The 13,164-nt window shown below is 23.1% G+C and overlaps 1 protein-coding gene across 1 annotated transcript; it reads right to left on the bottom strand.

The window, feature by feature from the left end:
• Window positions 1–5,950: 5,950 nt before the first annotated feature.
• HO133_003763 (uncharacterized protein) lies at window positions 5,951–6,601 on the bottom strand (the record flags this gene model as incomplete). Its single annotated transcript, XM_037294685.1, has 2 exons — window positions 5,951–6,499; window positions 6,569–6,601. The coding sequence occupies 2 exons, from the start codon at window positions 6,599–6,601 to the stop codon at window positions 5,951–5,953; spliced, it is 582 nt and encodes a 193-aa protein (XP_037149373.1).
• Between the last annotated feature and the right edge of the window lie 6,563 nt (window positions 6,602–13,164).

The raw sequence follows: 13,164 nt of genomic DNA, 5'->3' as shown, positions 1-13,164 counted from the left end.
GCATCCGAGGTTCTAATTCACTCGAGCTTTCTCAAGTCGGCAACAATGGAGTCAATGTGAAAACATTCTGCATTGTCAACGTAGGATGAGTCTCTGCAAGGTCGAACAAGATGTCTAGGTCTAAGTCGAGATCTTCTTAGATTCCGCGCGATTTTCCGAAGTCGCGGCGGTCGTGGAGAAGCGTCTCGTGCTAGAACAGACCTTGTCGAGAGATTTGGCATCAGAAGGAAGTCCCTCGGGCTCATGAAGGCATTTACGGGTGCAAGAGGAGGTGCTGTGATGTCCCAGGCAGGCCTATCATAGCATATCGAGATTGCGACCATACACGGGCTAGTCGTAGCAAGCTCTTAGAGAGCATCTTTTTAGATAGAGCAGTCTGTCTTCAACAGAGCATTTGCAAGATCTGCCATCAAACCACAAGAGTGCTCGAGCTCATCTAAGCGGATGTAAGGCTGGCCATCTCTTTGCTGATTTCTCACTGTGTCGATAGAGATTGGCTGGGCAAGCATTTGCAGTGCCTCCGCTTTGACCACCCAATATGCACTCTTCGGATCGCTGTTTAAAGAGGGCCCCCTGCAGTCTCCTTTTCCCAACCTCTGCAGCAGGCATGACTGACTCACATATGCAGCAGTAGATACAGGATTCTATAGAAGATGCGATGAGGTTTCGAGAACGGCCCCACTTCTCCGTAGTCCGTACTAAATTCAGGGGCCACGCTAGCAGCCTAGCACGTTAGCCTATTTCGGGTTACAGCTCGGCAGGGGTGAAGCTTCGGTATATGCTCGCTTCACCTCGGATGAACTTATAGTATATGCAGAATATATCCATTTTATCCTAAATAAACTCGAGCTAGATTTAAAATAATATCGGCACTTTAGAGAAAAATATAAATATATATTATATATATATCTTAATCTTTATAATTTACTTTCTACTATAGACTTTATTATTAAATAATATTTAAAATAATATTAATTATTTATTTATATACGCTTCTACTCGAACTATAAAGAGTAATTACGGGCTACTATATATGTGATATGTATATTTATAAGAGAAACCTTATCTAGTCTCTTTAGATTATAATTAAAACTCTTACTTTTCTTTCTTTCGCTATCTTTACGATATATTTTAATTTTTTTATTATATTTATATCTTAAATCTTTTAATTTCTCTTTTAAGCCTTTAATTTAGTAATTTTCTTTATTTATCTCTAGGGAATCGACTTATATAGCTATATATTAATAAGTAAGTATTAATTTAAAAGATTCGTTTAAATGATCTATCTAGTAATCGTCTTTATCTCTCTTAAAAATATTAGTATAGCTAGTATATCGCTAATTCTAGCCTCTCTTATTAAGGTTTATCTTTTTTTCGCTTATTTCGAATAGAATATTAGAATATACTTAACGTCTTACTTTCTCTAGCTATAAATATAGCTATCTGAAATAATATTCGACACTCTACTCGTATAGAGAAAGTATACGAGTTTAATCTTCTTCGTACGTGTTAAGAAATCATTATGATTTAAATTATATATATATATAGTATAAAAGTTATTAATTATCTATATGGTCTATAGATATATATATGTGCGATGTTAAGCCTACGCTAGTAGCCCTATAAGTATCTCTAAGATATCTTATAATAATTATCTATAAAAAATAGAGAAATGCTATATTCTTATAGTAAGAAGTATATATATATAATTCTTTTCGAAAAATCGGAAAGGAATAAAGATATCGGGCTAATTAGTGGTATATATTCTACGAGTTCTTCTATCGTAGTAAAAGCTTTTGAATAATGAAATGGCTCTCGAAATAAGATATCGAACGGTTTTAATTCGTTTAAATATATATCGTCTAATAGGTGACCCTTGTCTACAGAGGTCTAATTAGCTATAATCGACGCAGTAGATCTTTCTCTTATGTGCTTATTGCAGTGATGTATTATAATGTGATATTGCCCAGGTATGCAGAGATAGCAGGCTAGATTGTAGTGGTATTTTTCATTTGCTAAGTGGCGACTTGACGTGGGATCATGGAGAGTTAAGCCATGTTCTTAGTGATGGGGGCCTTGCTGCCGCTTAATTTCTCTGCAGTGTTCTCTACAGTCTTCTCCATAATTACCTATTGTAGTTCCTTCTCTTGCTTAACTGAATGCTCTGGCTAAGTGGCTTGCTGAGTGATAGGCTTAGTGCTTGGCTGAGTTGCTGGTTGAGTAGGTGACTGAGGGGCTAGCTGAGTTGACTGAGTGGCTGACTAAGTAGGCCTAGATCGAGCTTTCTATTAGGTCATCTTATTGTTAAAAGATAGTAGATCGAATGCTTTAAGTGCTTATAGCTCCGTAGGAGTCATGTGGGATTTAATTATTGCTATTATCTAATTAAGTCTCGTAAGTAGATCTAATTAATCGAAGGTATTTAAAGCTATAGTATATCGATAGACCTAGTAAAAGGATCGATAGGACGATGTTAAAAGATACTCGATGATGTAAGTATATTAGAGGTTCGGCTTAAAGCGTTATACTATTAGATATTAATATAGACTTTATATAAACGTCTAGAAAGACGTCTAAATATTCTATAAAGTAGAATTAGATATTACTATTAATTATTAAAAAATTATTATAATTTAAATTATATATATATGTGGTGTGAAAGTTATTAATTATCTATGTGGTCTATATATATATATATATGCGATGTTAAGCCTACGCTAGTAGCCCTATGAGTGTTTCTAAGATATCTTATAATAGTGCGTATCTATATAAGAGCGAAACTTTCGACTTTAGCCAGATTTCGATAAAGAAACCTTCGATCTTTAAAATAATATATATATTAATTATATAATAAAATTATATTAAAAATAAGTATATAATAGATATTAAAAGTAAGTATATAATAGATTTTAAAACTATTAAGACTAAAAGATTATAAATAAGAATTTAAGAAATTAGTATTATACGATAAAAGCGAAGTATATATTAAGTATATATTAATAAGCTTTAGTCTTTAAGTAGATCTTTACTAAATAAAGAATTAATAGAATATATATTTAATAAATAAATATTTATAATAAATAGAAAACTTCGTTTTTAATTATATTTAATTATTATTATTAATATAGATAAATAATTAATATATATAATAGAATAAGATAAGACTAAGCTATAAAATCTTAAATTTATATATATAGTTAATTATAAATTTAGAGTTACTATACTCTTAAATTAGATTAACTAAATTAGCTTACTAATCCTCTTAAGCTCTCTTATTAAAATTTTATATATAAAAATTTTATACTCTAAAATAATTAGCTTTCTATAAATATTATTAATATATATAAAAGAATAAGATAGGGCTGAGCTTGAAAACCTTGAATTTGTATATACAGCCAATCATAAATTCGAGTTCGCTACGCTCTTTGATTAGATCGACTGACTCATCGCGGGTAAATAAATTAGCGTCCGCAACCATCAAAAAAATAGGTATACGTTATTGACATATAGAATAACTTTTTTATTTTCTATTAAATTTTTGAGATTTTTTTTTAAATTGTAGAACGAAATATGGGCTTTCAGATAAAAAAAGAATTTCTAAATTTAGTCTTATAATTATTAAAGCGCAAGGAATTCAAATATCGCTCACCAAAGTTCGTCCGCAACCATCAAAAAAATAGGTGTATATTATTGACACATAGAATAACTTTTTTCTTTTCTATTAAATTTTTAAGAATTTTTTTTTCAATTATAGAACGAAACATGGGCTTTCAGATAAAAAAAGAATTTCTAAATTTAGTCTTATAATTATTAAAGCGTAAGGAATTCAAATATCGCTCACTAAAGATCGCTTACCTATTTACTCGATAGCCCTAATTAAAAAAATGATTATGAATTTAATTCATAGGCCTTTACTCGTTAATTTATAATTTTATAAATTATAAAGCTTAATTTACGCTTTCTAACGATATAAAAATTATAAAGTTTAACTTACTATTAATAAATTAAATAAATATTTAAATATAATAATTATATTAGACGCGTTCGAAATCGAATAATAATTCTTTTATCTATTTATATAATTATTCTTCTTCTATTATTCTATTAATTTACTAATATAAATATATTTATTCTTAATATCTCTCGCGGAAATATTACTAAACGCTTTAGATATATATACTTCTTTTACTTATCTCTTAGAGCCCCTATTAATACTCTTAAACTATCTCTTAATAAATTTATTATTATTAATAATTAAGGCTATAAGCGAGCTTAATAGCTATTTACTATTACTTCTAAACGCATTAAAAGACTCTTAAAAAAAGTCTAAACGAATTTATAGTTATTATCTTTCTCTATATACTTCTCTTAAATTAGTAATAATATCTTTTAATTTAGCGATACTATCTTCTAAAACGCGTCTTTTTCTTTTATTTATTCTTTATTATTCTATTTTAAAATCTCTTAATATATATTATATTCTAAATATTATTAAAAAGAAACTTTTAAATAAAAGGAAAACGCTATAAAAAATCCTCTATTATAAGATTTATTAATAGACTTCTTTAATAATAACTCTTTCAATAGTTTATATTCTTTTAATCTATCTTTTAACTCTTATTTAAGTTCTATTTAGTTTTTAATAAAGCTTATTAACTATATTACGCCTTATTTATATATTATAAAACTTATATAATATAATTTAGATTTTATAAATTAGATTTATAATCGCTATAATATAGCGTTATAAAAAGATAAAATAGTTAAATACTATAACGACGAAAAAACTAAAGTTAATATATCTAAAATAAATAAGATAGACGATATAAAATATAGCTATAAAGATATTAAAATAAGTATAAATAATTTAATTAATCTTAGCGAGTATATTATTAATTAAATTCTTTACTCTTTAATATTAAAAACTTTAAATCTTATTAATAATTATAAAGAATTTTGCTATTATAGCGTTTAATATAATAATATAATCTTTATAATCTTATAATAGATTACTATTAATTATTTAATTATCTTATATATATATAAAATCTAGAAAATAATTATTACTTATATATCTATTCTAACGCCTTTAAAGAGCGAAAAATCGATCTTTAATTAAATCTATATTATAAATAATATCTAAAATTAGTCTATAATATAATATAACTTTCTTTTAATCGCGTTTTTTATATTAACTTTACTAGATATAGCTATTATAATTATATTAATTAAATACTTTATTATAAAATAGCTATAATTCTTAAAAGTATCAATTTATATATTAATACTTTTAAATTAATATTCGAAAAGTTAAAGATCGATTTAAATATATAAGATTATAAGCTACTTTATAAAAATCTATAGTACTATAATCTATATATCTATAATTATTCTATTTTAGATAAAATTATTATCGCTTAGAAAGATAATATAGATAATTTATTAAATATATCTAAGATTAAGAATATCTTAATAAAGGCTTAAAGTAATAAGAGATTTAATATTTCATATTAATATCTAGCCTATATACTCTTACACTATCCTCTTATATTTTTATTTAATAAATAATTATAATATAATAATATATCTAATATAGATATTATATTAAATAAGAGTTTTTTTATCTATTAATATAGTTATAATAAAATTATCTTATAAATTAATAGAACTATTAGTCGAGGTAACTCTGTATAAGTAAAGCTTATCTGTCAGGAGACAATGAATGACTATGTCATGATTTGGTGTGTGGTGTAAAAGATGTTCATTATTCTATGTGCCTGCAGGGCAGATATGTGCGGTGCCAAGCCACGCTAGGCCCGATTGGGTGGTGGCTCTGGAAGAGGCCTTGGCGTACCGTGACAACATGCCCGCAAAGAAGGAAAAAAAGACACGTCCTCGTGGCATCCCTGGATAGCTACATCAAGCATGCGCCGTCCATATGTCCATGCACCTATCCTTGGCCTATAGCCTCCATATCCTTCGCGAATCGAATGTAGCCGAGCGGAGAGGCGAGTTGAGAGGCGAGAAGCGAGGTAGAAAGTGGAGTACTGCTGAGGCGAGGGGAAGGTTCTCCGCAATTATGCATAGTGGCCTGGTGTGGAATTGTGGAGAGAGTGCCCGCTTGAATAGGACTGCTGCTGCTGGCGATGCTCTGTTTCTCCGCAATGTTCTCCGTATTTTTCTCCACAGTTTTCTCCGCAATTTTCTCCACATTTGCCTGTTGCAATGGCCTATGCTCTTGTTCCTGCTCTTGCTGTGCCGGCTTTGGCATTATAACTGACTGCTTTTGCTGTGGCTGCAGTGGTCCAAATCGCTTGTCAAGTGCCTTGTCGAGCACGTCTTCTATGAGCTTGGTAATGGAGCGGACTTGCTCTGCTGAGAAGCCGGGAATAGGGCTGCTGTTGAGAGGCATAGCGACTGGCCTATCAAAAGGATCGCTTAGTGGACGGTGGGGTCGTGTAGCGACTCGTGGGACTGTGAGTACTGGTGTAGGAGCGTACTTGGTGTTGAGGTAGGTGGGGGCTCTGGGAGTAGGAGCACTGTAGAGGAGCGAAATAACTTAATAGACGCCTGTTGAATGATCTTCAGGTGTTGCTACCATGTTGTCAGGAGACAATGAATGACTATGTCATGATTTGGTGTGTGGTGTAAAAGATGTTCATTATTCTATGTGCCTGCAGGGCAGATATGTGCGGTGCCAAGCCACGCTAGGCCCGATTGGGTGGTGGCTCTGGAAGAGGCCTTGGCGTACCGTGACATTATCTTATATTATAGATCTATATTATCTATTTCTTCTATTCTATTAATCGCTAACTTTTTATAAATATATAATATAGAATTATTTTAATAAGTTTAATCGTCTTCTTTACTACGATAAATTACTATAATATTTTATTTACGATATTTATATAGCTATTAAAAATAATAAACATTATTAATTAAAAATAAATTAAAATACTATTTAAATTAATATCTATTAAATAATCGTTAATATTTATATTAATAAAATTATTATAAGTAATTAAACTAGTAAATAATATATTATTCTTTCTTTCTTCTATTAAAAAGACTTATAATTTATAAAATAACTCTATTAAAATACTATTACTCTATTTATTAAATTCGACTAATTAAATCTCTTTACGACTTTTATCTATAATTTAAAATAAATCGAGATTATTAAAAACTTTCTATTTAATAAACGCGTTATTAATTAATCTAATCTAATTATTAGAGTATTTAAATTAAAGCTAAAAATCTTTATAAATAATATAATAATTCTTTCTTTTTTTATTTAATAGAGTAATTCTTTAGATAATATATTAGTTAAATAGTCTCTAAGAATACTTCTAATATAGTTTAATCTCTTATATATTATAATTTCTATCGATTAACTCTATATATTATCTAAAAAATTTCTTTATTCTTATAAAAGCGAAGTATAATTAATTAAAATATCGATTAATTTTAACTCTAACTGATTTTATAAGTAATAAATTAAATTTCGATCTATATCTATATTATTAAATTTTAAAAACGAGGTTTATTATATATCTATATTCTTATTATATTATATTCTAAAGATTAATTCTTTAATATTATTAAAATAGATATTACTATTAATATTAAGATCTCTAATTAAAGTCTATTTCTTAATCTTTATACGATTATTATTAGATATATACTTTATAAGAATTATAGCTAATATACTATTAATAAAATAAATATTATTTTATCTTATTAGAATTTAGATAAAAATATATATAATAAGTAGTTTTCAAAGAACTTTAACGACTATACTATCTTTAAATTAAATTTTATATATTTTATATATTATTAATATAAGTCTATTAAGATATTAAATAATATATTTAAATAGAATTACTAGATAATATTCTATAATCTCTATTTATTAATTAAGTATAATGCTTATATTAATATAGAGATTTATATTAATATTATAATCTATAAATATATTTTTAAATATATTTATAAAGATAGCGATTAAATTAATCTTTAATTAAAATATAAGAATAATATAGATTAAAATAATATAGATCTAGATTAGATAAATAAGATTTAAAAATATTAAAATATATAATAAGTAAACTCTATAAAAGTGTTAGAGACTTAATAGTATATATAATAACTCTATATTGTAGTATAAAGAGAATATTATCTATATAAGATTATTATAAGTATAGACTTTATAGTAAGATAGAAAAATCGAAAGGCCTTAATACGCTAAGCTTAATTAGGCTATAATATAAGTAAGATTATAAGGTCGTTAAAATTATAATATTATTTTCCTCTTTAATTCGAAGTTTCGGCGATAACTATTATATAGTAGATATCGATTTTATAAAAAGTATATTTAGATATATATAAAGTAATATCTTTAGATATATTAACTTAGTATTCTATAATAGATTTAAGATCTTCTTATAAGTTAATATAGCTACTATAGATTAATAACGCTAATAGAGAAGATTATTTCGAAGATCTTTTAAATAATAAATAAGAGTTAATAGCCTTAGAGTAATAATAATAAAAGTTTGCTATTAAATTCGAATATTCTACTATATTCGTGAATAATTATTAAAATAAATTTTCCTTAGTTTTAAGGCCTTTATATCTAATTTTATATATTAGATATTCTCTCTTACTAATTAAGAGATTATTTTTTTATTTATCTAATTTAAATTAAATTATTTTTTTAATATTATAAATTTTATCTTTTTTATTAATATCGATAGAAGGCGATAAAGACTTAATTTATTTTAATAATAAGTCGCTATTATTAAGATATAGTAGCTATAGATAAAAGATAAAATAAATATTATTTATAAAAATAGAAAGTTCTAACTTATAAGCGAAATTATTTAAAACTTTAATAATTTTAAATAATCTAAAATTCTTATAATTTAGTAATTTACTAAGGCGTATAATTTTAATATTTCTTCTATTAAGTATAACTATATTTTCGACTTTAAATTTTAATATTAAGAGTTAATAACGATTAGCTTACTTTTTTTATAAAGCTTATAATTATTTAAATTAACTTTTTAGATAATTTCTTATAATATTTATTTTCTCGATAAACTTATTAGCTAATTTAATATCTCTCTTCGCTCTTTAATTAACGAATTAATTCTAAAAGATAGAGAATTTTATTTTTAAATAAAGAATATATTCTTTAATAAGAAGAAATAATAATATACTTAATAAGGCGTTCTTATCGAAGTTAGCTTCAAACTCTACTATTAATAATAAATCTACTTAATTATCTTAATTATAATTAATATAAACTCTAAAATATTATTTTAAGATAGCGTTAATATTCTTTATTTATCTATTAATTTCGAAGTAAAACGTAATAGAAAATTTAAATTTAGTTTTAATTTTAATTTTTTCATATAATCTTCTTTAGAAATATATTATAAACTAAGTACCTCGATTTAAGATAATAATAAATAAGTATTTTTTCTCTCGCTATATGAATTCGATAAAGATTTAAATTACTATCTTTACTTCTAAGAAGTCTAAGAGAACGAATTTCTTCTTCTTATTAAGTCTATCTATAATTATTATAATATATTAATAAAAATACTTATATCTAAAGTAGATAGATAATAATATAATAAAGTTAATAAAAATATCTTACTAATATTATTCGAAAATAAATAGAGATTTAAGAAGATCTTATTTACTCTCTCTATAAGTTTTAGATCTCTTATAAATATAATAACTCTTAATATAGTAGATAATAAAATTCGTTATTCTTAACTAATAGTAATATCTACTTAATTTATTATAGATTAATAATCTATTAGCGTAATCTTTAAATAAAGAGTTATAAATATCTTTAATAATCTTAATTTATAATTTAAAAATATTTAATATATATAATTTATTATTAATATATAATAATTTATTATAAAGATAATAATTACTTAATTTTAATTTAAGATTATTCTTAATTATTTTAAGTAGTAGCTTTCTCTATTTAGATATCTTTAATTAAATAATTTCTTAAACGATATTATTATAATTATAAGTATTTCTTATTTAATATAATAACTTAGAAATATTAATAGTAGAGATTTCTCTTAATTCTTCTATAAACTTCTCTTAAGAAGTCTCTATCGAGGCTCTTAATAGTAATTCTTTATTAGACTTCTTATTATTAATATTATCTTATTCGCTAAATTTATATAGTATTATAATTAGAGAAATAATATTTTCTCTTATATTATCTAGAAGTATAGTAGTAAAATATATAATATTCTTAATATCTTTATTAAGATTATTATCTTTAAAAATTATATAATATTAATAATAGATATAATCGTTATTCTTATTTTTAAATAGATCTCTTACTTATCGAGTAAAGCTATTAGATTTAATATTTTATTTTCTTAGATAATAGATAATATAAAAGTTAAATTCGAAAAGAAACTTCGCTTATTTTACTTAATAAGAGTTAAGTTATTTAAAAAATATAAAGTATTATAAGTTTTTATAATCTAAAATAATTTTAATAGAGTTCTCGATAAGAATACTAGCTAGCTTAGAATATTATTTCTTAAAAACCTATATTATAACTATAAGTTTCTTATTATAGATATTATAGTTATACTCTATAGAAGATATCTTCTTAAAGAGAAATATTATAGATCTAAATATTTTATCTTTATCTTCTTACAATAGAATAATAGTAATTATAAAATTAAACGCGTTTATTTCTAGTTAAGTCTTTTTATTTAAATCGAAGTAAATAAGTATAAAGATAGTAGTGAAAGCTTTCTTAAGTATTTTAAAAGCGAGTTATTTAAAGTATTCTTAGGCCTATAAATAGATAAAGTCTTTTTTCTATTAAGTATAAATAAAGTTTATTAAAGATATAGCGATTTTAGAATACCTTATAATAAACTTTTAATAGAAATTAGCGAATTCTAGAAATATTTATATATCTTTAATATATCTAGATTTCTTTTATTAAGTAATAATCTTAATTTTCTTTATATCTATTTTTACTTCTTTTATTATAATAATTAATTCTAGATATTTAACTCTAATAATATATAAATTATATTTATTAATATTAAGATAGAGATTAGCTTATCGAAATTTCTTTAATATCTTTTCTATATATTAAATATACTTATCTTTAATATTATTATAGATAAAAATATTATCTAGATAGATAATATAGAATATATCTAAATATTTATATAAGATATTATTATTAAATATCTAAAAAGTAATAGAGATATTATATAATCTAAAAGATATTATTATATATTCGAATAGATTATATCGAGTAAAAAATATAATTTTTTTCTTATAATTCTTTTTTACTCTAATTTCATTAAAAGCGATTATAATATCGAATTTACTATATATTTTCGCCGCGTATAATTTAGCGAAAATCTCTTTAATTAATAAAGAAGTATTTTAATTAGAGATAATAAGTATATTAAAAGCTCTATAGTTTATATATAGTCTAAATCTCTTATTAAGTTTCTTTATAATTAGAATAGATATTATATAGAGAGAAGTACTTAATCTAATATAGTCTTTTCTTAATATCTTATTAATATATTTTTTTATAACTAATATCTAGTCTCTAGAGAATTTATAAACTCTTTTCGATAATAGAATAACTTTTTTTTTAAGATATATTTTGTAATTAATAGAGCGATAAAGGAGAAATTTATTAATTTTAATAAGATTTTAAATATCTAGCTATTTATAATATACTATAAAAATTTATTCTTATAGCTATTCTATAATTAAAGGTTTCTTTCTTAACTTATAAAAGAATTTCTTATAATCTTCTATCGTAATAGCGATAATATTAGTAATAAACTTCGCTTTCTTATTAATAGAGTTAAAAAGTTATTTAAAGTCTTTAGACTATATAGTAATAATTTAATTCTCTAATTTCTTAATTATCTTAATAAAGATATAGATAAAAATCTTTATTATATTCTTTTTCTTAAATATAATCTTTACTATATAATTTAAATTCTTTTTTAAAAATTTATTATTATTTTAAATAGTAATAGATTTATTATATAATAAATAGTTAGATATATAGTAATTTAAATTAAATATAATAATTTTAAATTTAAAAAATATATAAGAGTTATACTATTCTAGCTATAATATTTCTAAAATAATATTAAATCGTTTTAGTAAGATAATTAAGTATTAAAGTTCTTCTATATAATTTTTTAAGATAAGTTTTATTAAGACTATATATATAATATTAAAAATAAAAATAGATTTATTATTAGCTAGTTATAATTTATAGAATTATATTAATACTACTTTAAATAGCTTATTTATTTTAATAAAAGATATATTTATAAAGCTTAATATTAAAGTTTCGATATTTAAAAGATAATTAATCTTAATCTATCTTATTAATATAATAATCTTTCTATAAAAGTTTAATTAATATTTATTTTATAAAGAGGCTTCGATAATAATAATATACGCGAATAGAGAGATGAAAGTAAGTATTCTTCTTATTTCTAACTCTTTAATTCTTATATATAAGACTTTTAAATCTTTAACGATAACTTAATTAGAGATATTTAATTTTTCGATTCTTATAATAATTCGATAAGAATATTCTTTTTAATATTGACGACTTTTAGAATTATATTAACTTATTCTTTTATTAATAAATCTATATTTTTATATAAGATATTATTATTACTAAAATAATATTTAATTTTTAAATACTTAAAATATCTATCTTCTTTTCGAATTCTATTTACTAATAATTTAGAATACTTATATTCTTATATATAGAAATTTTTAATAATAATATTATTATTTCTTTTAGTAGAGAAAGTATTACGCTAATTATTTAAGAGGGTAAAGTTTTTATTAATTTTATTAATTTCTTTCTTACTCTTTAGACTTAATATATTATTAATAGCCCGAAGATTTATATTTAATACTTATAGAAAAATAACTAATTCTTAAAAAATATTAAAAGATTATTTTAAAATTCGATATCTTAGGCGTATAGAGATTAATTATTTTAGATTAAATATCTTATAAATATTAGTGAATTTTAAGGGAGTAATAGCTATAGAGAATCGTATATAGAAGTTTTTAAATGATTTCTTCTTATCTATTACTTTT

This window comes from Letharia lupina (assembly GCF_014066315.1).
Source record: "Letharia lupina isolate WasteWater1 chromosome Unknown contig_18, whole genome shotgun sequence".
In the NCBI taxonomy this organism is placed as follows: Eukaryota; Fungi; Ascomycota; class Lecanoromycetes; order Lecanorales; family Parmeliaceae; genus Letharia; species Letharia lupina.
This window is presented reverse-complemented; position numbering and strand designations above follow the sequence as displayed.